Source organism: Xiphophorus couchianus, chromosome 2 (genome assembly GCF_001444195.1).
Source record: "Xiphophorus couchianus chromosome 2, X_couchianus-1.0, whole genome shotgun sequence".
Classification (NCBI taxonomy): Eukaryota; Metazoa; Chordata; class Actinopteri; order Cyprinodontiformes; family Poeciliidae; genus Xiphophorus; species Xiphophorus couchianus.
Window position 1 is genome coordinate 23,039,543 of NC_040229.1, and position 27,540 is coordinate 23,067,082.

Consider the following 27,540-nt stretch of genomic DNA (forward strand, 5'->3'; position numbering starts at 1 on the left):
TAATATGGAATATAGTAATGCATCAAATAGCTAAGTAGCATCATTAACAAACTATTAGTAAGTAAGAGGACATTATATTAAAATGGTGTATATTCCTGATTGCATTAACATTGAATAATGACAGGGTTAAACAGAGACGTGTGCATTATGTTTTATGGGTGTGTCATTATTTAAATAAAACCCCCAAAATCATACCACATTCAAAAAAAATCACCTAAGCAAGAGAATGTCACAGCATGTATGAATATATACCCAGCAGGAGGCGTAATTGTGCAAGATGGATGAAAAATAATAACACTTTTTTTCTTGAAGTCTTAGATGATGAGAAATATAACAATACACATTTAAAAATTAAAAACGCATTCCAACTTAACACTAAAATGATAAATGAAATTCTAAATCTAAAATGGATAAATAAAAATCTAAACTGAGAACAAAATGTAAAATAAAAAATAGTAAAAATGCTTAAATATATATAAAATATATCGTTTGATCCACACTAAATAGAAGTATAGAAGAAGACTGCAAATAAATCTATTTAAAGACTGAAAGTAATAATAAGGGCTATCGGGCAGAGAGCCAGCTAAATGGCCTGTTGCATTGTGTTTTTTCCGTAACACGTTCACACACAAATTGGCCTCTGCATTCCGTTCAAATCTCACCATGATTGGCCAGCTACCGCGTCCGTCACAATCCACCATCCTGAACTTGGATCTGATTGGCTTGAGAGACGCCGACGGCGGAATGGCGAACACCATTGGTTGAAAAACTAGGTTAGTGGTCCGACAGGCATGACGGCGAAGAGAAACTGGGTCACCGATTGAAAATCGTTTATGTCACAGTTCTCCGTGTTGCTATCGCATATTACGAGCGAGTTTCAATGGACAGACGGACTTTATCGTACATGTAAGTACAATATGCTGTCGATTTTGTGCTTTATTAATAACAAGCATCTGCGGCTTTACCGGGCGTTTTATCCGTGATGGATATCGTCGATGTTTTCCCAGCTCTGTGGTCATGTCAGTGCGGTTTTGTGGAGCAGAAGGAAGGACGTTAGCTCACTGGCCAAGTCATGACAGTTTGCGTTCCGCTGCTAGCTGTTTTCAAAATGCTAATATTAGCCAGTGAGACAATTTGTACATGTGGGGAAAAGATGAACACGACACTATTGTTCCGGGAGATGGTTTCAACTGTTGCCAGAAATTGTTGAGACTTTAGTTACGGTCGGGCACAGGTATGTGCCGGTTGAAATGTTAGCCAGGCATGACCTCAGTTTTCAGTGCTGCTAGCACGCTAGCAATGTAAACAGGCCTTGGTGGGCATCTAGTACACCGTGTCTTCGAGAGCATCCATCCTGCTGCGATAACTTTTGAACTCCCTAACCAGTGAGGACACGGTACTCTGAAAGGGCAGACTCGTATTTTTGGTTATAAAACGTCATGACACATCAGAGGTGTTGACTATGGCTATATATATATATATATATATAGATATATATTTAATAATGAAAATGTGGCGATAATCTCGCGAGGGTGATAAATCAATGCAAATTTGCCAACTTTAAAATAAATTGTTGATATTATGTTCACTGTGTAATATTTTGAGCATGAGCTTGTTTTTGTTTTCTGTTTACACAAGGACTTGACCCTGATTAATTCATTGCTGTGGACAAAAGATGTATTTATGTATGCGAGTTTATTCTGAAGGAGAACAAAAAAATTAAACTGATGAAAGATTATTTCTGTAGCTTAAACTCTAGCCTTTAAAAAGTTACGACCCAACATAATTAATGCAAAAATCCTTATTGAAAGAAATTGTAGATATTGGTGCGACAACAAACTGCCTTGAATAAATGTTCTGCATTCAAGTAAATGTCACCCAATTGATCTGCCGTGGACTTCTTATGTAGCACAAAATATCACCTTCATAACTGCATAATTTGATATTTTCATAGTTAAAAACGGAACAAGATAATATTCTGCCTGGAAACAAAACATTCACCTTGCATTTTAACCCTACAACTAGGAAATAAATTTATTTTTTTATGGAACTTGAAACTGGATGTTTTGTGGATTAATTAGGATATGATTTGAATAGATTGTTTTTTGTTATATAGGTACATGATCAAAAAACCATTTGATTGTCTGGTTTCTAACCAAAACATTATTAATTAGCCCCATCTGCAAAATTGATAATAGCATAGAGTGGCACAGATGCCTTTTGTGTATTTATGTGGCCACTGGAAATTCTCGCAACTGTTATCTAAAATTACAAATGAAAGTTGTTTTTTTTTGTTATTTTTTTTAAGGTGACTTAAGTGAGTAGTGTAATCATCAATAAAGAGGTCAGAGTACCATTGGTACCATTTGAGTTATCAACACCTAAAATGAGAGTTTCAAACACTTCAGTTTTTTTTGCTTTTATATATATATATATATATATATATATATATATATATATATATATATATATAAATTTCACAGAAAAATAATATCTTGAGAACTCTGCACTACCGGCAGTGTATGATGACCAGGAAAAGTGCTAGTGGCAACTTTTACTGTATTTAGTTGTAAAGTTTGAGCTTGACTCTGCTAATGACCTCAAATGAAACTTAATGGTGTTCCAGTTAAGTGGAATTTGATAACCGACATGCTCGGTCACCGAGCTAACACATAGTAGCAACACAAACTAGTAATGAGTTTCCCCGGATTTTGAACTTGCAAACATTCAAGGTGGCTTTACTGTGTGAAGGCTTTTAAATGATAAACAAACGTGTTAAACAATGTTCTGATGGTGCTTTTGGTTTTATGTGGCAGGCGGCCATATTGGCATTTGAGATCAGGATTGGGAAGAAACATACGAACGTATGAATTTCCAGCTGGGAATTCTAGTTTCATTGGACCTTTTTACTCTGGTTTTCCAATTTGAAACATTAAATTTGTAAACGTGCATAGTAAAATTGATTTTAATAAAATCGATGTCGTTTTATTTCGACTATATGTGGCTGACACCAGGTAGATTGTAAAGTCTACAACTTTTGTTTTTTAATATAGGCATTAATTTTGTGGCTTTATTTTTATCAGCAGCTTATGTATTAACCTTTTCGTGACAGAAATTAGTTCTTTGGTGAACTTCAGACTTACACGTGTTGCTCTTTTTGTTTCTAAATAAGAAGCAATATACACTAGTGCTTATCTATGGTGGAATGTTGCCACAAAGGCATTGTGATAACATAATTTTGCTGTTATGATTTGCCAAAGCTGTTGACTATAAAGACTCGATTACAAAGACAATTAGTGATTTCTGTAAAAAAACAAAGTGACAGCCAAGGATAAAAGTAGGACAGTGGGTGGTGCGACAGAAACTGTTACAAAAATTGTGGTCAGCCTGGTTGCCCCACTATGACTTATTGTGTATAATTATGTGATTTCTCTTTTTTTTTCTCAGTATGGAAACTTGATGAGTCATACAGAAAGACCAAATTTGTGGCTAGAGAGGTGGAAGGCTTTCTCTTGTAGGTTGTCTGAATGTGCCCTCTGATTATCACATATTGTCTGCATTTCTAACGTCAAGTCCGCCAGTGACGCACTAAAGTTATCATCACGTCATTAAACTCTGTCACATTGACCTATTTATGTTTTTATTGCATTTCTTTATTAATGAAATTAAATGCTGAGTCACCACTTCTGTCTCCTTGGCTCAAGACTGCCATTTAACACTGAATGTAGCTAAATACTGTTCAATTAATGTCATTCGTATGTCTTTTAGCAAAACATAAGAAAAATATTTATTTGCGATACTAGTGCTCAAAATTTTGATGATAGCAATTAACCAAAATTTCCCTTTACCAATGTACAATGTCCTTACCAAACTTTCAACTTTAGCATCTCAGGAACCCAAAGATGTAAATCAGGGGACGGTATTAAGGGTAGTTTGTCCAAACCAACTGGACAAATATATTATTAATGTGCCAAGTTTCCACGTATTACACTTCACATATTTCCTGCTGAAGAATTTAAGCATTCCTTAACCCTTCTTTTATGTCCCGGGTCAAATTGACCCGTTTTAAAGTTTAACATTTTTTTTAAAATAGTTGGAAGTATTTTTTTTGCATGAAACTTTTTCTATTTGTCTCAATAAGTGCACTCTACATATAAATTAAAATTTTATTCATTTTACACATTTGTACCAACCCGTAGGTCTACTTTTTACATAGATACTGTTCGGGTCAATTTGACCCGGCAGTCAGGTTAAAGTGCAAAAAAAGATAAAAAAATGTCCAATTCTATATGTTTCCTTGCAACTATGAACCATATTTCACCACACAAACACACCACACGCATACATGCACACCCCGGCACACACGAGCCCACTTTCTCACTCTTCTCTTTACTTCACTAGGAAACTGCGAGAAAGCAGGTGTTCACACAACTTTTGAGGAGAACTTCTTCTGTTCCTGTGGACAAACTCCACCCACACTGAGTGGACACTCAGCAGAAGTGGAGGGAAACATAAATACACTCTGCATGACTCATTTGTCTTGATTTTAATCAGTGGGTCAATTTGACCCTGAACAGTATGTGTGTCTCAAATTCAATTATGAAGATCACCCATTGAAAAAAAAAAAGTGTAATATAAAAAGATTTACCAAAGATCAATTTCAAGGAAATTATAGTTTTTTTGTGTCTAGGTTTTTTTCAGTGGACATTAAAAATGTAAATTCCATTTTTTATGTCCAAATGAGTAAATGAGTAGGTTGTCATCATTGATCCTTAATTTCTGAGAAATAAAAAAAACATCATTGCACAAATATTGATTGAAATGGTTAGTATTGGAGTTAATAATCAGATACAAAAATGTTTTGGAGGAATTTTTTAGTTTCTGACACCATTGCATGATTAAACACTCCCCGGGTCAAATTGACCCATGAACATTTTTGCTGTACCGTAGAAACCAACATAACAGGAGGATTAAGACATGTTGTATTACACACAGATATTGTTCAGGTCTTGTGTTAACCATTGCAGGGAATGTTCATAGAGATCAAAACATGCTAATAAAATAACTAAAGCCAATAAAAGTTTACAGTGAAGATTGCAGCTTTTTACAGACCCACCAGCTTTTATGAGCATTCTGCTTGTTTGGGTTTCCGCTTTTTCATAAAAAGTTGTAAGCAAACAGATAAATTGTACCAAGGCTAATCTAGGTCTAATAAAGTCAATGTGCTTCTAAATCAAAAATACTTGTATCACAAACAACTTATTGTTTTAAAAAAAAAGACCTGAATTGCCAACATTTTAAGTGGCTCTTACTCTGCTTCTTTTTTATAATAGTTCCATGCCACAGACATGGTGACAGGATGCTGCTCAGTGTTTGACAGCAGATGTGCTATAGAGCAGCTGATGTGCAACCAAAGATGGTCGGTTGATGATGCGATGTGCAACTGATGCTGTGGCCCGTTCTGATACTGATCCATGAAAAATATCTTGATCAGGAACATGTTCCAATACCAGAGATCAGATTGTTGATTAGGTGTTTGCAAATCAGCAACAAGGCTTCCCCTCCCACGCACCTGAAAGCGTTTATTTATTGCCACCAGTAAGCAATCACAACTAGAAAGCTTTGCCAAGTCAAACAATTCATGTTATTCTGATATGTAGTGTCTGATAAGGGCTGCATTGAACCTTCCTTATTGACCATATGCTTTTTCTTCACATGTTAAACATGGTTTGTCACCTTTTGTACACAGTTACAAAAGAGTACACAGAGTAGAATGACACATGCACATTTGATCAAGATGAACTCATTGACTTATGGCTGATCATTTAGAGCAGGGGTGCCCAAAGTCGGTCCTCCTGTATGTCATCCTGCATGATTTAGTTCTCTCCCTGGTTTAACACACCTAAATCAAATGAGGGGACATTAGAAGGCCTAAGAATAACATTGACGTGCTGAAAAGGTCGTTGCTACCACCAGGGAGAGAACTAAAACGTGCAGGATGCTGGCCCTCGAGGACCGACTTTGGGCACCCCTGATTTGGAGATTATTTCACGGGCTTGTTTTATTGTCAGAGTTCAGATGTTAAAATAGCATCATATGTGATTTTTAGTTGTCTGGTGAGGTTGAATATTTTTCTAAACAACCTTTGCTCTATTCACTTTGAGTACTCAGCCTTTCCCAATATTCTTCTAGCAAAGGAAACTCTGAAAATGAGGACATTGCTGTTCAAATCTGTTTGTGGACTTCTGTTTTTAAAAGAAGCCTGTGTTTAGGACTGTGGTCTGCAGCCTTTACAATCCTAAGTGCCATTTTTGCCCTCTGTCCACATACATAAAACTAATTTTGCAGTGCAAAACCATTGTAAAAAGACAGTTTATCGTGTTAGACAAATGTCTAAAATAAGACATTTGCAGTCTTTTTTAGATAACATCACTTTTTCTTTTAAAATAAAGTAAAAAAAAACGTTTTGGAAAAAGATGCATGCAATTTTTTTCTATGGGTTGTTTATAAATATGGAATATTATATAGAAAAAAGACATGAATGAGACCCTAAAGACATGAAAATGGATCTAAAAATATTATTAGTACTGTTCATGTCACTTGGTTGTGGAAATTAAGTTCAAGTTCATTTAAAATGGCTCAAACCTGAATTTATTAGCTCTATTAAAACACAAAAAATACACACAGTTTGTTCTTTTCTTAGCCCATGATTTTTCAGGTTAGGCGGAAGATTCCTCTATCAATTTGGGTCCAAAGTCTGTTGATGAAGAAATAACATGATGCCTCAGTACTAGACTTTTGGACTACTCGGTCCTAAAACATAAGGAAATTTTCTGCGCTGTTTACCTTTGCTGTCAAAGCTTTCAGGATTTATTGAGAGTGAGTCCAGTTCATCATCAGAGACTCCATGTGGTTTAGAAAGTTCTAAAAATATTAAAATGTTTTAAAGCTTGTTTTTTTTTGTTTGTTGTTGTTTTTGACCTCAGGCTCAGTTTATGATTTTTATTTGATTTATTGTCCTTTTGTTGAACTGCAGAAAAGCATTCAGTGAAATTGAAGTGGGAAGTGGATCAGTTAAAGTGATGGGACGAGTGGGATTGATCATAAATATTGTGCGAGGGGATTAAAAAACATAGCCCTGCAAAGTGCTTGGAAGGATAACATTTGTCAGAGTAACATCTTTAATCTCAGTAAGCAACATTTTACTGGACTAATATGATGAAAGCTATTTGCTTCACCTGTCAGTAGCTTTAATTTTGTTTGGCTGATGTGGGTAATGATAAATTTCTTTTATTAAAACTTATTTTTTTCTCATCTGCCACTCTATGTGCATTTTTTGCTTTTATGGCTGTAATCCATCTTCTCCTTGTTTTTAATTGATGTGTAGATGTTACCTTGTTGTTCTCATTCCCATGCTTGCTAAACACTCATGTAATTTGACCCAGAAAAGCTTGGAAATTGTTTATTTGTAAGGAGATTAGGCCAACTTGTGTCCTCTGACAATTATAAAGGGGAAATTCCACATAGGTCCTATCTTTTTCCCCCCCAGAAATGTCTAATTTTGTCAACAGAATTTCCCAACAATGCCCTTGTGAAAACATGTCGACCATATAACAGATATGTTTGATTGAATTGTTTCCCACCCGTTAAATAAATCTGAAAACCGTCATGATTGAAGTGGAAGCGTTGAGAAGCTCCAGCAGCCATTTTGCTCTGAGGATCCTTCCTTGTTTCATCAGCAGGTCTGCTGGCTGCTCGTGGATTTCTGAGTGGGTGTGGAGTGTGGAGCAGGGAGAAAAGAGCTGAATGTCTTGCTGACTCACTGATGAGGTAGAAGTAGGTGGTGGATTGAAATCGAGGCTGACTGGTTTGAGACCATAGAGACTGAGTGACCCAGTTTCCATTCCAGCACCAGTTCCTTTTAGTATTCAATCATGACATGGTGGGTTTCCCACCCTTCTGGATCACTGCTTTGTCCCTGTAGTGGGGCGCTCTGGTCATGCATTTACCTATTATTAACAGCCTGTGATTTATTTTTTTTAAATGCCTTTTTGTGAACTTGTTTTTTTGTTCTTCTCTGTGTTAAACATTTTCCTGGTAAATAGTATAAATATTGATTAGTGCCACTTTTTTCCCCAATAAATTTTTTCAGTTTTTACATGCTAAGGGGCAGAAATTTTTGTAACATTTTAAAGTGGTTCTCAAAAATAGTACTTTAGACTCTTGGGAGACCTTTTTCCCAACTTTAACTCTCTTTTTATCGACCATATTTAAATGAATATTTTAAGTTTTGTATAGACTTATTTGATAAAGGGCAAATAATTATATGAATTAAGGAAATAGGGTATGTTTTATATCTGCACTCCCCTAAAATCTAACAAATTTTGCCCTCACTGGCATTCTGCATGTAGCTGCCTAGAAACCAGTTGGCAGAAATGGCGCCGCTGTCTTGGACTTGAAATTAGAAAGCACAGGCATGCTTGCTTTTGTTTTAAGATAAAAAAAAAATGTGCAGGCTTTATCAGATAGTGTTCTCCAAAACACAAGGACTGAATGTGAACTACAAAAAATAACTTGGAAGTCTTTTTAGCTTGAGCCACCTTTCTTTTTGAACGAGTGTTTGCACCTTACAGACAAGTTTCCAAGAGCATCTGGTTTTGTCGTCATGGAAGTTTTAGTAAGATTCTCAAATAATTGCATAAAACCACTGTAACTGCACAGATTACGTATGTTTAATGTGTTTTTATTATGTATTTTTACAAGAGATTACTTTTTGACTCCCTTTTTTCCCCCCTCTTTTTAGAGGCAGACAGGCCAGACCAGCTGTATAAGGATCAGATCATATTAAGGCAAACCACATCAAAGCGGATGAAAGTAGGTCAGACTGAATCAAACCAGACTCGGAGCAGATCAGAACGAAGTGGACAAGACTGATCCAGACGACACCAGGCGCGTCCAGGAAGCCTGTTCAAGTTTCCTTTCCAGGTATCTGAAGCAGCTCTGTTTTCCACTTGTTCCACAAGTTCCCTCCAAAAATATAACAAATGTGGACTAGGTGTTTACTGAAGGTAAATTAAGGAAACATGGTGATCCTTTCTGAAATGTTCCTACTCAGATGGATCACAAATGCCAAATCATACAGATCATTACATTGTAGCATCATCCTGTAATGGTAATCAGTTCATACACAATCATGAACTGATTGTGTACAATTTTTAGTTTCTGTGAAATTTTCAAAACTTTGTAATGCAAAGTTTTGAAGATTAGCAGTAAAGTATTTTCAGTTCAAATATACATCTTTATAGGTATGACCATTTGCCAGCATATTAATTCAGTGATGCAGAAGAATATAAAAAAATTTTTTTTGGAAGAGTTGTGAGTCTTTTCTCCAACAATTTAGAGTCTATTGTTACTGCTACCAATTTTCAAAGTTTCATATGAACTAAAGTCTTTTTATTATTATTTGGAACAATGTTTTGTGTAAAAACCGGGTCAAAACGCAGACATTTGTTTATGTTACTAATCTGCAGGTTTAAAGAAAAGCGAAAACTGCAAGTTAGCATGAAAGGCCTTACTGACATTAAAGCACAATGGTGGAATGGTAATGATCTTGGCTCAGTTTGCAGCCAGACCACCTCAATTTCCTAAAATCTGAGTCAGCAATTAATAATGAGCTAATTTGACAGATTACTCACTTGTTTGGTTGTATCTGACAGATTACCTCCTTTACTGATGACTATATTAGTAATTGAAGAACCCTGCTGCTTCTGGTTATTTTATGATTACTAGAACGTCTGACTTGCTAAACGGTAAAGTCTTTTTACTTTGACTATAAAAGCTCCACATCTCTTGTCTGAAGGTCTTAAAACGGATCCTTTTGTGTGTCTACAGTTGAGGGCTCAAGAGTGGATGGAAGGAGATGATTTTAATACAGAGGCTGTGATGAACATCTGTGGTGAGTGTGACCTCTTTACACGCTGCAGCTTTTAGCAGTAAATCTCTTAAGTTTTCCTTACATGCAGTATTTTATTCAACTCTAGAAGATTTTGCAGATATTTCCAGAGTTGATGTGATTTAAACATCATTATTTTGAGAGTTCTGCAGTCAGAACAAACATGACTAGTCCTGCACATGCTGTGGTTTGTTAGTCAGCATCGTGCCTACAAATGTGAACACTCAGTCATAACAATCATCACTCCTGTGAAACTTTTGCTGTTGGTCTGACTCACCTGTGCACTGTTTACTTATTCCTTTCTGGAGAGCATGTGATGAAGACTAAATCTTCAGAGCTTGATTCACAGAAACGTTACAGGATGTTTGCACTCAGTGAATCACAGCAATTTACAGATTGCACATTTGCCCAATTCAAATTTGCTCTGGAAACCAATTACCGTCTCTTTGCACTTGCACACTGTGCTCATATATAACTGAGGTTTCATGCACAGATGTAGACAAGAAACTGCTGATATTTATGTAAATTACCGGCTTTGCAAAAAGTACCTAGACCTCAATTATCAGTGCTGTTTGTCAGAGGCTCTGAGCAAATCTGCAGAGTTTGAGTTTTGATTATAGAGCACCCACATCTAGAAAGGCAGAACTTAATAAATTACACTTATTTCTGTAATTAACAGTGACTATGATTTTTTTCTGTTTAATTCCTTCGTTTATGGTGTAAAAGTAATAAAAACCCAGAATTTAGTTCCTCAGAAAATTAAAATAACTTCGTGGCCTGCTAAAAGCCATGTACACATACAGTTTATGCACTCAATACTTTGCTGGCATTCTTTTTGCATAAATGTCGTCTATACAGAGGCAATCAGTAAGCGGCATGCTGACATGTTAATTGTGGCTTCACAATCCTCTTAAAGCTTTCCATTCCTGCTACATAAGAACCTTCTTTCTACAAAATTGTATTTTTTCCTTTCATCAGACTTTAATATTTTTAAATACAGCGCTAACAACCATCTTTCTTAGCATGGGCCACTAATGGCTGAACCTTGCTATGTATAGTGTTAGTAACATTCAGTTCAACATCTGACAAGTCAGCGCTCTGGATTGTGTTGACCGTAAAATGGCCAAAATATACTTTTTTCTCCTTAATCTATTTTTCTAATGCTGTAATATTCAGAGTCAGTTTCTGACAAAAGAACTGATTTCCATCAGCTTTAAACCATTTTTGACCATATTAATAGAAATAAACACTTGAAACATCTCTCTGTGTGTGATGAATCCATTTATTGTCCTAGTTCCACATTTAGAATTGGATTGGTGAAATAAATATTCTTTTAATCATATTCTAATTTGGGCTGCAGCAGTAATTCAACATTTGTTATCTGATTATATTGCTCCAGGTTGACTGTGCAAACCTCACAGCACATTATGATTTCAGAACAGATGGTGATTTACATGCTAGGGAATCAGATGCTGAGGAAGAAGCCATCTACTATTTGGTGCTAAAAGCAGCTATAGTTCTACCACAACATATTTTCCCAAATCACTTTTGAGTATTTTAAAGTTTTTGGTAACTCTAACTCCTGCAGATGACCTGATGGCAGACCAGCGGATGGACATCTCGTCTACAATGACTGACTTCATGTCCCCCAGCTCCACTGATCTCATCTCCAGCTCCATCAGCACGCCTGGCATGGACTACAACCGCAAGAGGAAAGGCAGCAGCACGGACTACCAGTAAGGATACAAACACCACAGAGTTTGTTCATTTTCAAATAGCAGCAAATAGTCAGACCGTAGCAATGGACTGAAACATGTTTCCGTCTCATCTGTTTCTGTTAGCTCTTGTTTAACACAGGAAATGAAACACCTGCATCTTGTGTGTCTTCACATCTTAGACATTGTAAACATTCTCATCATTTCAGTGATATTATTAATAAATGTTTACTTTTTTTCAGAATTGATGGCTTCTCATTTGAGTAAGTTCAAACAATATTCTGTTAATTTATTTATAACAAGTCTGAAAATATCAATAAACCAAATGTTATATTCAACGATGGTATTTAATTATACTGAAATTCTGTTGCTGTTTTAAAATTTTCCAGTGAAATATTTTTTTCCCCCTCCATCTTAGTGACATGGATCCAGATAAGGATAAACTGGGGAGGTAAGACTTTTTTTTTTCTTGTAAAGTTCTGGCTTTTTAATTATTCTCCATTGATATTTTAAATAGATAATATTTTCTTGAATTAGTTTATTATGTTAGATCTTATTTTTTTCATATATTAAGCCATTTTCTTACCCATAGTGTACATAGTGATTGGAAAATACTAGTATTATTACTACACTAAATACTACACAAATGTCATTTGGTTTATTTTACTCCTTAAGAAGTCTTTAATAAGTGTCAGTAATTGTCTTGTACTGTTGGAAAATAAATTCCAGCCCTTTAGGATGATTACATATGAAAAAAAATACAAAATCAAGACCTCTTTCTAAGCAGGAAGAATTGGGTGGAGTGGAAATTGTCCCCATTGTTGCGCCTTCTTTAAAGAGACAAAGTGAAGCGGGGCTCGACAGATTGTACAGTTGAATAAAATCTTCCATTGACCTTGTTGCTTAACCATAAAATGAGGTTACAGAACCTGTTAGGTTTGCTGAGGGCCAAATTCTTCTATTCTCACTTTTTTGTCTGTGCACCTGCAGAAACCATAATGGTTTTTTGCAGGATCACTTTTTCCTTTCTAATGCTTCTTCTTGTCTTTGCAGTGACCACCAGGGCAGGATTAAGAATGCCAGGTACAAACGCTGCTCTTCTTTCCTCTCTCTCATTACTGTCTAATCTCTCTTTCACTGACTCAGTGCCACTGGCCTGATTGAAAACAGAGCTTTGTAAGACGTAGTTATTAGGAAGGAAAGCCCTGTAAGGGCACATCTAATGGTTAATTAGAATCTGATACAGCATGCTGTTGATGTGAAAGCAGAACAGACAAGTTGGTCAGTTTCCCTCAACTTTAGGCTTTCTTACAATCAAGGATGAATTGCCTACCTAAAGATTTTTTTTTTTTTTTATTGGCTTGCTAATTCACAGTACAAGAAAGCAACTCGGCTCTGTGGAAAATTAGTTCACTTCTTTGAATTCTGGATTTAGTTGTTTTGACAAGAAGAGTAACTGTTTTCTCTATTCCTCCCCACAGAGAGGCTCACAGTCAGATTGAGAAACGTCGGAGAGACAAGATGAACAGCTTCATTGACGAGCTGGCCTCTCTTGTACCCACTTGTAACGCAATGTCCCGCAAACTGGATAAGCTGACGGTCCTGCGTATGGCGGTGCAGCACATGAAGACACTCAGAGGTTAGCATAAGGGGCAAGATGTGCTTTAGTGGTATATGAACATTTGCTGAGAGAGTAAAGTCTCTATTATAAATACAGGGGAAGTAAAAAAAAGTAGATATCTGGAAGTGTACAGTTGATTTACAAAGGTGCATCTAGAAAACTTTAAATATCATTATTAACAGCAGAGGCTTCAGTGCAAATTAGGTGAAGGCCACTATTAACTGGGCTTCTTTTAGGCCTGAGTTTGAAATTAACCAAAATATTTTGTATTATGAGTTTCACATTTTTGAATGGAAATACAGAAGTATTTTTTTTTAAATAGCAGAATATCATTATTATCATTATTTTTATTTCTATTACAACTATAAAATTACTTTATAGTAGGTTAAAATGTTTTCATTTCTTTTGATACAGTGGAATATGTCTAGTCTTCTTATCTCTTTAATTGTTACTCAGAGTAAGAATTTTATACAATTTCACCTTTTATTTGATCTTAAGGAGGGGAAAAAAACATTTTAAATTAATCATTTCTTACCAGTTTTATTTTTTTAATATGATAAAATCAGTTTCCGGAAACTTGGCAGGAATATCTTTTTATAACATAGTTCCTGGGCGTTTGCTCTTGTTGACAAGGACAGAACGTTTGGTCATTTGTAATCTCCCATTTCCAAAGAGCTGGAAAATCTAAAGATTATCAAAGTGTGTTCTTTCCAAAACTGATCAGGGGATGGAAAATTAGTTATGAAAGCCAGAAATTTCAGCAGCTGCGCAAACATTTAGATCACTTTTGTTTGGGCGAGTTTTTATTAGACTTACTTCAAATATAGAACTGTATTGGTTGTTAAAAGGAAGTTCAGCTGCTGTTAGTTGATTAAAAAGAAGTGGTTTTGAATTTTACATGAAAAGAAATAATTACATGCGCAGGTGCAGTTTGAATATCCACTGATGCTCTGATTTCAGGTGCAGCTAACCCATACACAGAGGCAAACTACAAACCTTCCTTTCTGTCAGATGATGAACTGAAGCATTTGATACTAAGGGTGAGTGAGTAATGCTCCTGCAGTAGTTTTACAGTTCGAGTTTAGACAAAGCATTAAACAGCTGTCTCTATAATTGTGTTTTGCGTTTATGACGCAGGCTGCTGATGGTTTCCTGTTTGTGGTCGGCTGCGATCGTGGCAAAATCCTTTTTGTTTCCGAATCTGTGTACAAGATTCTGAACTACAGCCAGGTATGCTGACATGTAAAATGGAGAGACATGAGGATAAAATATTTGCATGTATGATCAATTTTGAGTTTTTGATACACTGTATGACGCAAATGTTTGTGGAAGCTGTTCATTTTCAGAAACCTTTTCATAAGATATCACTGCTGGAGTACAAATAACATCATAAACTGAATCACTATACAGTAAAACGGATCATTTATTGGAAATGCATGCTTTTAACAAGAGGGAAACATAATATTAATGTGCAGTGGAGTGCAGTTTGAGATGTTTAACAAACAAGGATATGGTTCTTAGAGTGGGGGAAAATGAATTACCTTTGGTATTTTCCAAGTCTAAATTATGACAAAAACAAAAAGGTAAATCAAGTATTGAAAAACATTTGTTTCCTCACCTTTCTACATATAAAATTTTTAAAAACATAAAAAATGTGTTAAAAGCTCAGAAATATGCAGAACATTCTAAGTGATTATACACAGAGTTATAAAGCAAAAGTGGAAATAATATTGAAAATGTTAGAGACAAAACAACTTTCAAGATCTTAACTATGTTCATCTGAGATGAAGAAGCTAATCACAACAAAACAAGCATGAATTCTTCAGATGAAGATAACTTTTAGCCTCCCTCACAGAGTATTTATAACAGCAGCCTTAGAACACAGTCTGTACATTATCAATAAAAGCAATAATATACTAGAAGTAGGTAAATTGTAAGATATATCTGATGTTCTCAAGAAAATATCTTCATTTTCTGCTTTAAATGTTGATACAGTAGCATAACTCTCACTTTGCTTTCTAAAAGGAAGATACAATTTGTACAACTCGCTGCATGTTGTCGTCACAGTAAAACAACTGAATTACGCAGAGCTTACAAATTTATCAGTGTTGTTAAACTATGCATATGTTCTTTCTTTTTGTTTTTATATGTCATCTGGTTCTGCTGTCGTCTCAAGAATGACCTGATAGGTCAGAGTCTGTTTGACTACCTTCACCCCAAGGACATCGCTAAAGTCAAAGAACAGCTGTCGTCCTCAGACACAGCGCCACGAGAGAGACTTATTGACGCTAAAAGTAAGCAAGGACAAACGCATGTCATCTGTTTTGCAAAGCTTGAGATCCTCCCTCTGAATTTACGTCTTAATCTGCTTTGCGATCCCAAGAGGGGGAAAAAACCCTGGCACAGTCAGCAATATTCAGGCACAAGAAACAAACTGTTCAACTTCATTACTTTCTGGGGAAAAAAAAGATCAGAAATTTTACCAAGCCTATTTGGATGAATAAGAAGTGACAGAAAATGGGCAACAGCTAAAACTAGCAACTGGATTTTGTCTCAGCAATACTAGAAGGATGATTGCTTTACAATTAAATTGTAAATCTTTTATGAAACGTGGGAAAAATTGCATTTTTCAAAGCTTTTGTCCTAATTTGAATTGTTTGTAATTTCAGCCGGTCTTCCTGTGAAGACGGATATCACTCCCGGTCCATCTCGACTCTGTTCTGGAGCCAGACGGTCGTTCTTCTGCAGGATGAAGTGCAACAGACCTTCTGTCAAAGTAGAAGATAAAGACTTCCCCTCCACTTGCTCCAAGAAGAAAGGTAGCAAGAAATTAAAAACATACATCTACAGCTGTCAACCAAAATGAATTCAGGTTTCTTACAGCAACACCTGCAGCCTTCTTGTGCTGCTTTCATAACTTACTTTTTGGCTTATATCATTTTATATTGCCAATAGTTCTCTCTTCACCTTACCTCACATTCAAAGGATGTAGTTTTGTTGCAAAACTAAAAGCTTCTATTTTCTGATGTCTTTTTATTTTTAGTTGCCTCTTTAGCTAAAAAAAGGAATCACACTTCAGTTGACAGATCGGTTTTTCCTTTAGAAAACAGAGGAAGTTTGCCTGCTTGAATTTGTTCACCTATGGTTTTATAGAAAGTTCCCTACCATACAGCAGCATTAACTGCAGTTGTTTCCTATGATATACAATAACACAATAAAAGGGAATTGTTGCATGGCTTTCAGATTTACATGTTTAAAATCTGAACAGTGCGGTGTGCATTTCTATCCAGCTGCCCCTGACTCAAGTTTGTAAAACTACTTTTTGTTGTGATTCAACTGACATTCTTGTGGGGCATGCAACGTTTGCCATAGAACCTAAGTGTAATTTTTTTATTTCGCCCCCAAAGAGAGAACAGTTTTATTAACTTATTGTTTCACACTTAAGCTGTTTCGTTCAGTTTAAATTCCTCAAAAGGTGAGTTCAGCTCATGGATGCGTTCGTCCACAACACTGATTTAACGTACATGTTTTTGGACTGTGGGACAGAGAGAACATAGAAACTCCACATTGAAAAGGTTCTTTCCTGGAATTGAACTTATGACCTCCTTGCTGAGAGTCATGTGTGAAGCTTGATATTTGACGGCGAAATCACTCTGTGTTATTTTGCAGCACCCAGTGCATTGGAAGTCCTTCCACTAAAGCTGAATGAGGTGTTTTTATAGTCAATATTCTGCATTTCCACTGCCGACCAGCCTGCAGGAATCTTGTCTCAGTAAAACCTAAATTCTCCACTTTCAAGTGTATTCCATTCACCATTATGTGTGTTTAATCTGGTCAGCATAAACTTCTTTTTTTTTTTTTACATTGGCTTTTAATACAAAATCTTCCTTAGATCATCGGAGGGTTTTCCTGAAACAAGGTCTCTGTGCTGCGGAGGCCTGAGGACAAATGAGTCACTCAGATGGTTGTGTGTGACCCAGCTTAGTCAGTGGTGGGATTTGCTGAAGCATCATTGATTTGTGAAGACATTTGCAGAGTAAAGTCATTCTGCACAATGGATAAAGCCACTGTAAATTTATTTTATTTTTAACATTCCACTGAATAGTTTAATGTGATGCACTTTGACGTCCTCCTGTTGTTCTGTGTTGGTACCAGAAAGCTTCTGTCATGCACTAAGCTACCTATTTAAAGGAAATATGTTTCAGTGGTTATTGCTTTGAATAGAGGCTGAGCGAACTAATGCAAATTTACAATTCAAATAAGCAAAGTAAGAAAGTCCATTTCTTGCTCGAGACTAAATAATCTGCACTGCTTCCTTAGTCTGCGATTTCTTTCTTTTTTTTTTTTGCAGCTTCAGATAAACAAATAAAATACACTAATTTAGACTTGATAGATTTAGTTAGAAATGAGTCTCTGTGCTGTTGCTAAAATATGTTTTTGTGTGCATAAACTTTTAGAAACAAAAGATGAGCAATAGTTTACTGTTACCTTTCATGAAAAGAACTACAGGATTGATACCTACATTTTGTTTGCCAGGTTGGAATTTTTAAAAATTTCACTTCCCGTTAAAATAATGAAGTCTACAGAAATGCAGTTTTTAAACATTAATGACTAAGTAAGGTAAATAGTGTATATACAATTAGCATATTTATTTAGGTCATTATTTTCTCATTTAAAAGTATTTTTTTATGTTTTTGTATTTAAGCTTACAAAATGTTTGTAGAAAAAAAAAATTTCAGTAAATTTTGTCATTGACATCCCTACTTATTCTTATAAGACAACAACAACAACCTTCTTGATATTAAATTTTAACATGAAACCCAAATGTGTATCATGCTAACACAAGTATTTAAAATAGGTTCGTTATTTGGTTCTCAAGACATGACATATAAGCAAATAATTGCTCTTTAAATATTTTATCTACATTAATAAGAACATAAAAACATATATCTTATATTCACATGAAATTCCTCAGAAATCACTAAAATATGTTGAGGGTTTGACCTTTGACACAGATTTTTTTCCCCCCCCTGGACTGTTTTGTATTGTTTTAGTTGTCTGACCTGATTCTAATAGGTTTTTGTGGCCTTTGAATAATAATAGTAATAATATCCAACTTTGGATTTTACATCTCTTGATACTTTTGGACATATCTGAATTTATTATCATAATTCAAGCATTTTGATTTCAACTTCATTGAATTGAATTGAAATATGTAATTTCAACCCTTAAACAAAGGAATGATTTATTAATGTTTTTAATTTTTCTTTCTCTCTCTCTTTTACTCCTGTCTCATTTCAGCTGACCGGAAGAGTTTCTGCACCATCCACAGCACAGGGTACCTAAAAAGCTGGCCACCCACAAAGATGGGGCTGGACGAAGACAACGAGCCCGACAACGAGGGCTGCAACCTGAGCTGCCTGGTGGCCATCGGCCGCCTACACCCCCACATCATCCCCCAGCCTAGCCCGGCCGACATCAGGGTGAAGCCCACAGAATACGTCTCCAGGCACGCCATCGACGGCAAGTTTGTCTTTGTCGACCAGAGGTGAGAATGGGGAGTCTTTTTTTTTGGGGGGACAAAAAAATATATATATAATTAGGTTTTACTTTATAGTTGCGTTGCTTGGTTTTTATGCCGAAATGTTTTACGTGTATTTTGAAAGATGAAAGTCTTATTACAACATTTTCTTTTTTTCTCATTTTGAGATGACCAGGTTTTATAAGGATTATTACAGATATGGTGACGATGCAAGTTAATATGTAGCTATTAAGTAAAAAATCAGGACTAATGATCATCATTTACACAAAATTTGTGTGATTGTTGTTGGATTTTGACAAGAGGAAATCATTAACTGTGGCTGCCTTAAAGACTTGTTAACAATATTATTAATGACAATGACATTGTTTCTAAGGGCAGAAACCTTTCATAATAGCACTTTGTTGTGCCTTGGATTATAAATAAATCTCTATTGTGCTCAACCTTTATCAGATTTCTACTAAATTCAAAATCAAGTGCATCAAATCACACTTGATTTCTTTGAAGCGCTTCATTTCTCTCTGATGCATTTAGAGAGAAATTTGGTCATTTCCAGTAACTTACCTGCTATTCACCAGTCAGATCTGATCAGGGGAAAATAATTGCCAATCAGTTCTTTACTAAAGGGGATTTTCAGCAGGAAATTGCCGAACGAAAATCTAACCAGAAAAGAAACATTAATCACTTAAAGCTTAAAGTTACTTCACAACTCCTGAACAGTTCACAAACATTAATTTTTAACTTTGAAACAAACTGCTCTCTAAAGCAGATCTTTTGGTTGGTGTATTTAGTTTAGTTGTTGACGGAAAGTTGCAGCTAATACCAGTAGACCTACTGGCAAAAATAAGTCATCAAATATTTTCCTGGGGGGTAAAAACATTCTACATTCTCTGTATTAAACTTGTCAAAAGTCAAAACACCATCGACCTAAAGTCAATGATTTCCATGTCTCCAGAGCAACAGCTATCCTCGCCTACCTTCCCCAAGAGCTGCTCGGAACCTCCTTCTACGAATATTTTCACCAAGATGACATCAGCCACTTGGCCGAGTGTCACAGACAAGGTATTGTCTGAAAGTGAAACAGAGTAATAATCCCATTGGAGGAGGGGGGAAGCATAAATCGTGGTTTCTGTGTCCTCAGTGCTGCAGATGAGAGAAAAGATCAACACCAACTGTTACAAATTCAAAATCAAAGATGGCTCCTTCATCACGTTGAGGAGCAGATGGTTCAGCTTCATGAACCCCTGGACCAAGGAGGTGGAGTACATCGTCTCTACTAACACAGTCGTATCGTGAGTATCCGCACACCCGAAAGCTTTAGCTTCATCTCTGCAGACCTCGCACTGGAAGGCGGATCATCTTTCCATCTGTGCTTTTCCCCCTGCAGGTGTCCGATAATGGAAGGATCAGATTACCCTCAGTCGGCTGCGTCTCCACAGAGCATGGACAGCGTTCTAACCTCAGAGGGTAAAACAGCTGAAAAGAGAAACATGCTAACACTGAAGCATACCCTGTGGGGTGAGCCTATATGTTGTTGCGCTGTATAAAGGACATATTTCCTGTTGTCGTGCCGATTTTGCAGGCGGGGGGAGACGGGCTTTGCAGACCGTTCCCGGCATCCCGGGCGGCACGAGAGCGGGAGCCGGGAAGATCGGACGCATGATAGCGGAGGAAGTGATGGAGATTCAGAGGTGAGGGGGAGCAGATCGAGCCTGTGCCATTTTTCAAAACCGATCAAGCAGGAAAACACAGATATTCCTGTAATGGAAAATCAATGAGGCCTGGTTCGTAAGGCAGATGGTTACGTGAAGCCAAGGCACGATTTAACCGCTATTAAAAGCCTTTTGTTCGAGCTGGCAGTGCGGGAGCATCTGTGGGGAAATTGTGAACAGAATTTGACCTTTGGTATATAATTTCACACAGTTTTGTGCTGAATCATTCTTCATCATATGAAAAATACCAACCATGAAGTAAATGGGGAGTCATCGCATGGTGAGTACTGGGAGAAATAGGACAACATGTTGCTGGAGAGTTTATTGTAAGGACTTAAATCTCAAACAGTGGCATGTGCACATTTAGAGCCCAGTGGAGTCAAATCTCCTCCACTGACATATTTCAGAAGTAGGGTTTTATTGTTTACAGTGGTTAATTTTAACATTAAAAAAAATCTTTGGTGCTTCCTACAAGGATAGTTCAGACTCTTTGAAGAGTCTGAGGTGAGTGAGTTTGTGTATTGTTGCAGTGGTGTGGAAACTATCATCTCACTATAAATGGGAACAAACGTGAGGTGGTGGAGTAGCATAAACACTTATGTGGTTGCCTAGACAACAGATTGGGTAACACTCATGGTGTCCACAAAAAGGGGCAGAGTAGAGTGAGTGAGAATGCTTTAGGTCAAGAGCGTTAAGCTCCTATCTTCAATGGATGATGTCCCGCTACTGTTGTCTGCTTCAACACACCTGAAGCCAATAATTCAGTCGTTAATAGGACTCTATGGAACTTGACTGCATCATAAGTTGACTATTCGTCCGTTGTTAGGTGTTAAGTCCTTCTGTTTTTTGTTGTAAAATGTTGCAGATCAGCTATAACTAACTTTAACCCTCCTGTGCCACTAATGATGGTCGGACAGCAGGAAAGCGTGGAGGGACGTTGTCCCATCAGACTGTCAGTTCCTGAAACGACACACAAAAGTACAACTCATAAAACTGCACGCGAGGTCATTTCGACCCCTCCGGACCGCGCACAGAGTAAAAATATCTTTTCTTAAGAGGGCTAACGGCTCTTTGAAGAAATGTAGAAAAGGAAAGTTACTAAATATCTGATTTCCATGTGTGGTTAATAACTGAATTGATGTTTGAGTTATAATTAAAATACATACAGTAAGATGGAAACTGTGGTTCTTTTGCATGAATATCTGATGGAAAAGAGCGCGGCATTGTGAAATTCAATAAAACCTCCCAAGTTTTTACGACTCATTCCTCGGGCCGGATGCACATAAAACGTTTCCGTTTACCGTAGGCCTTTCAAATGGGAAAGATCTTCTCTGTAGTTAACCATTATTACAATCAGCGCCTAATGCAAACTGTATGACAGGTTAAAAACCTGGAAGAGCTGTGGGGATATTTTTATAAGGCAGGTGTCTGCGTTAGTGTCTGACACACTTAGCTGGAAAACTGATTAATCTAATGAAACAAAGACGGTTTTCTACTAAAGACTACTACATAAAGTTTGTTGGCTGTGACTTGTGGGGGAAAACAGCAGATTTTTTATTTTTTTTTACCCTGTAAGACTCAGTAACTATCTGAACTGCATTTTGTTTTTTCAACACATCGCTAGCATGCTGGGTCAATTGGCAAAGTTCTGTTTTGGTAGGATATCTAAAACTAATCTTCCATCCAGTCAGTCAGTCTGACTCCATTACTGGGATGTAAATGAAAGCAATCAAAGCATCTCGACAGGTCAGTGATGGGACTTCCTCATACTGACCAGTCAGCGTGACCCTGACGAACGGTGTATGTTTTCCCTTCATGCTGAATTATTAAATAGAAATGGCTTTTGCCACCACAGGCTGTTTTCCCATTACATGAAAAATGTAATTGCATACATTCTTACAAGTCTTTCTGGGTATATTCAGCTTGCAAAACCCAGCTTTGCAAGCTGTGCATACACAAATAAAATGTGATTTATTATAATTTTTTTTAAAAATTGGTTTTCCCTTTGCAATGTGTGTCTAATACAACGAGCAGCTGTTTGTGTGGCTTTCGATCTCAGGTCGTCTGTATCGTTGAATCTTTTTGTCCGTTTTTACAAAATTAAAATGAACAAAGCTGGAATTTGTATTTATTTATTTTTTTGTTCTTTGGAGGCCTGGGAGTGTATTTTATTTCAGGAGAACTGAAGGTGTCTGTTTCTCTCTCAGAATTCGAGGTTCATCTCCTTCCAGCTGTGGTTCCAGCCCTCTGAATATAACCAGCACCCCTCCGCCCGACACCTGCTCACCGGGGGGCAAGAAGGTAACAGAAAATGACACATATTACGGCAGAGGTTTAATTTAACCCTGCAAGAGCCGTACAATGAAAAACATGGGGAAAAAAAAGTTCAACTTTGTTGATTTTTTTTTTTATAGGATTATTTACTATGGGTATGTTTTCAGTTTATTTTTACTTTATTGCCAACAAAGAAACAGGCAATTTATATACAAACATTTTAATCCTGAGACTTTGGTTTCACATCATTTTTCATACCTAGAATCCCAATTGTTCTATATGTAATCACACAAGGTATGGCAAGGCAGGGTTTTTTTTATATAACGTTTTCTGCAAAAGTAATAAAAATGACATATGTTCAAGACTCTGCAAGGTAGGGGAAGGTAATTGTATTTATATAGCACATTTTCAGTGCTGTAAAGATCACGCCCCCAAAATTTGAAAACTGTTTATTACTTTTAGAATAATCAGGTGTAGAAATTCACAGAGATCTTGACTCGGTCAATTGGGGGAAGTTCATATGCACGTTTCCTGTCCAATAGCATTCCAAGTCTACACAACATAAATTTGAGTAAAAAAAAATACATTTAAAAGGCAACATTTGTTCTTTTTTTTTTTCTTTCTTGTGATGTTGTAATCCACATATGAGTTTAGGAATCTTTCTGAAGAGCGTCTTGTCTTGCTTTCACATTAAACCTGTGAGTTTTGGTCTCTCTAGATTCAGAACGGTGGGACCCCCGAGCTGCCGAGCATCCCTGGACCCGATTCTGTGGGCTACCCTTACTCCAACCAGTCCATCATGAGTGAGTCGCGACACTACTACTTACACTTTAGGCGACTGCTGTGTTTTTGTGCCTGAACATAATTTTCTCATTAACCCTCTTGTCTGTTTAGGTGATAATTCCCACCTGAGCATAGATATTATGGACGAGCCTGGCTCCAGCAGCCCCAGCAACGACGAGGCGGCCATGGCGGTCATCATGTCCCTGCTGGAGGCGGACGCTGGCCTCGGCGGCCCCGTCGACTTCAGCGACCTACCTTGGCCTTTGTGAGGAATCCGGAAGGGAAGATTTGGAGCCACTGATGGAGAGAGTTCAGTCATTCAGATTTTTTTCTTTATTTTTTTTATTTTTGTCCCCCCGTCCTCTACTGGATCTCCTGTTTCCTGCCATCTGTACACAACTACACCGAAAAAAAAAAAAGAGTGGCGTCTTAAAAAGAGTATTTTGAGTCTGTAAATACTGAAGATTTTTATTCCCAGAAGAGATGTTGTCTCCAGTTCAGGCTGGACGGTTGTTTAGACTTTCACGCCTACTTTTTTGATTCATCATTCCTCGTAGGTGGGCCTGACAAACCGTTGGGGGATTTCAAAGCTCCCAAAACGACGCATCGTTTTTCCGGTGTTGGTTGCCTGCAGATCGGGCGCCTCGTCAGGCAGGCGCGGCGAGAGGCAGAGTCGTCCAGATCATGGAAGCATACGTTACAGAACTGTGGTGCTAACATGAGGATGCTCCTTCTCCGACTGACCCCTGTCCAACAGTGGCTCTGGGACCCTCCACCCCCACCAACAAACACAGGTCAATGACCAACCCCGCACCCCCTCTCAGAAAAATAACCCACCCAAGACTCCTGACACTTTCAAAGACTGCAGTTTGTTGTGGGATCAAGTGTCGTTCAGTGGGGAGCGCTTGATTTCCGCTCTACGCTGCGGTCGTTTATGTCCATGTTTCCCTATAACTGTGTACAAATGAAGCGCCCACCCTCTAAAGACGGCTGTTCCAGCAAGCTGGAAGCAAACTTTAATCGGTTTGAAAGTTTACTTTGATTAAGCAAGGTGCAGTTTTAGTTTTGGGCATCATTTTTAAAAAGCCGCCTTGCTGACGTTTCCTGAACTAACATGTACGTAAAAAGAGTTTCTTCCCAACTATTCTGCGTTCGATTTGACAAACGGATGAAAAGCAGAACATTTAACCCAACACAGCCTGCAGTGCTTCACGTGAAACGTAATGAAACGGTGATTAAAAAAAACATAAATTGATATCCTAGAATCCATGTGGCTCATTAGACGTCGTATCAGGTCCCCAAAACACAAGGGAAGCCAGTCCTTCGATGCTTTTTCAACGTTTAAAAAGCTCTGCTAAAGTGACACGGTTGTCATTTCTCCCTCCAACCTCGTCATCCGCTGGCCTCAAAGATTTGGTTGTAGCTCAGCTGCAATAGTTTTATTCCAGGTGAAGCAATTATATGTTGATTTGGTCTCATTTGTCGGTGTGACGCGGAGGAATGACATCCTTCTTCATAAACCTGAAGGGGACTTGTGAAGACCACCTACTACTACTAATGTTTCAGCCATCAGAATGCCACAGCTGCTTTCCAAACTGCTGCAGCAAAGAAACAGACCTTAATCCAATAACAAGCTTTATAGAGTCAGGGTTTTTTTTATATCTATATTTGTATTTCAACTCTTTTTAAGAATAATAGACTATGGGTCACAGGGTTTCCACTCTCACATCCTCCATCTGCTCTAAAGAAACACTTCAGGCTGTATGTGATTAAATTCTGTTCTGTTCGACGGATTTTGGCTCAAATTTCATTCATAACCTTCCTGATGAAACAACTTTAGTTTGTGAAGTTAAAAGAAAAAGAAGTTCACTGTCTTAAATTCGATCAACTTGACTCCTAAAAGTGAGCAGATGTTGCGTTGGCTGCACTTTGCTATCAATCAAACTACCTGCTGAATGAGACGGATCCAGTCGCGGATCAATAACCACCTTCGTTAGAGACGGCCACATAGAGCCTCTGAGTAAAGTTTTGCTTTCGTGTCTGTTTCTCTGCTCCATCATCATGGCTATCTGCAACATAACCTCATCGCCTCGCCAGAACACACCCAGCCACCGAGACGAGTTTATTTTACTTAGAAGAGGTTCGAGCATCTCGACACCTGCCTGTGTGGAAAAAGCCAAAAGTGGATTCTGCAAATAAACGTGGCTTATTTCTGAAAAGCATTGAACATAGAATATTAAAGATTTTTTTTTTTTTTTTTTTTAGTATTCTGACAGTATTATTAAAACTATATATACCCCCCCTATTTATAATGGAATTATTTAATCTAAGAAATGCTAAATACTAAAGGTGGAAGCCTGCTTTTTAATTTAAAAGAGGACTTTACAACATGCACAGAGAACACAGTAAATACTGTTCAGTTTTAAATAGTGGAGAATTTTTTTATAAAAAAATGTTTTCCCCTCATCGTTTGGCAATTTTCATCAGTCTTTACCTGAAAATGTAGGAGCAACGTGTTTATCTGTACCTCAAAGTCAACATTACAGTTACTTTGACTTCTGACAACATTAAGTTTTTTTTTTTTTTTATATGAAAGTTATAGTCTGCTGTCAGAAAACTGTGCCTTGCAGACATATTCATAGCCCTGGACTTTAGTCACATTTTGTCTGGTTCCAAATACTTTTTTTCAAATAAAAATCCGATGAGGGGTAAATTAATCTCAGACTAATCAATGCGTTTTTGTCCGCAGATTATTGTTGGCAAGGATTGAGTTATAGCTCTGGCTCCGTGTTGGTGAATCTCTGCTCTATTGTCAATCCTCCTAAAGGTTTTCCTTCAGTGTTTCAATATTTATTTTTATATGGCTTTCTTCAACAATAAAACCAGGTTTAATGTGACAAAATATAAAAAGGTTATAAAATGATGGCTCCAATGTCTCTCAATGCAAAGACACTTGGTTATCCTGCTTAGAGCAGCAGTTTTTTTCCCCCCCAAGCGGTTTTTGGAAGTAAAATAAATGAAACTGCGGTTTAGTAGTGTGTTTTTACAATATTTTACAATTATGAGCTTTTATTTTTGTCTACATTGCTGATGAAAACATTGTAAATAAAAATCAACGGATACCAATGGTTTAAGAACACGGTTAAATAATGGAGATAAAAATTGGAGAAGGGACACATTTCCCCAGATCACTGAAATGTAATTGCAGGAAATTAAAACTGCGGCTTCCCCCCCCCTTTTTTTTCTAGCTGTTCATGTTACCCTGTAGCTTGAAAATATTTGTTTTGCTATAAAATGTATTGCTTCATAACAAAAGCTGTGGAGGCGACCAAAAACACAACATTTAACCAGAAGCAGGGAGCCATCCTCTGGAACGATTCTTGCAGTGCATGGCACTTATTTTTTATGGTCAAATTAAGACATTCCTCTTTAAATGCTTTTACCTTTTAAAGCCAACAGTAACCCTTTAAATTATTTAACTCGAGATGATCCAGATTTCATCTTCTGCCAACATTGTTTTATGATTAAAAGCAAATATGGCATCCAGGCTTATAAAATTATTTTATTTATTTATTTTTCCATGCAGGCGGTACGTTTTGATGCCTAACTCTGAAACCTTCGCAGTTCTTTAAGTTGTTTTGTTTTTTTTTTTAAAATACTCTTTCTTCCCTCTAATCAGAGAGCAGCTGGCGAGGCGCCCTCCGTTTCTGTCCCACTCGGTTTCTGATTCAGTGTTTGTACTCTACACACTACAAGAAAGTGTTTCCCTTTGTTTATATTACTCTCCCCACCTGACAATAATGTATCAAATCTTTAAATATTATCATGTTAAGAGTATACTTTATGCAAATATATATGAGTATGATGAGTGTGTTGTATGTATCAGCAGTGAAATATTTTTAAAATAAAAAAATTATTTGTTTCTGTCATAGCCGGATTGTCTG

At 37.1% G+C, this 27,540-nt stretch overlaps 1 protein-coding gene across 2 annotated transcripts; it reads left to right on the plus strand.

The window, feature by feature from the left end:
- Window positions 1-761: 761 nt before the first annotated feature.
- On the plus strand, window positions 762-27,527 carry bmal1a (basic helix-loop-helix ARNT like 1a). Of its 2 annotated transcripts, none has more exons than XM_028041470.1 (20): window positions 762-906; window positions 8,804-8,985; window positions 9,860-9,955; window positions 11,541-11,688; window positions 11,910-11,930; window positions 12,086-12,118; window positions 12,721-12,750; window positions 13,149-13,306; window positions 14,249-14,328; window positions 14,426-14,518; window positions 15,465-15,582; window positions 15,958-16,107; window positions 18,590-18,836; window positions 19,783-19,889; window positions 19,969-20,119; window positions 20,215-20,294; window positions 20,410-20,518; window positions 22,747-22,840; window positions 23,532-23,616; window positions 23,708-27,527. In XM_028041470.1, the coding sequence occupies exons 3-20, from the start codon at window positions 9,910-9,912 to the stop codon at window positions 23,863-23,865; spliced, it is 1,908 nt and encodes a 635-aa protein (XP_027897271.1). In that variant the 5' UTR covers window positions 762-906; window positions 8,804-8,985; window positions 9,860-9,909; the 3' UTR covers window positions 23,866-27,527. The 2 variants fall into 2 exon arrangements, with proteins under 2 accessions (XP_027897271.1, XP_027897264.1); XM_028041463.1 differs by having other exon boundaries at window positions 9,892-9,955.
- Window positions 27,528-27,540: the final 13 nt, after the last annotated feature.

Coding starts and splice junctions, on each gene's coding strand:
- bmal1a (XM_028041470.1), top strand. CDS start 9,910: ATGGAAGGAGATGATTTTAATACAGAGGCTGTGATGAACATCTGTG. Junction 11,689..11,909: donor GGCAGCAGCACGGACTACCA/GTAAGGATACAA, acceptor ACTTTTTTTCAG/AATTGATGGCTTCTCATTTG. Junction 20,120..20,214: donor TCTACTAACACAGTCGTATC/GTGAGTATCCGC, acceptor TTCCCCCTGCAG/GTGTCCGATAATGGAAGGAT.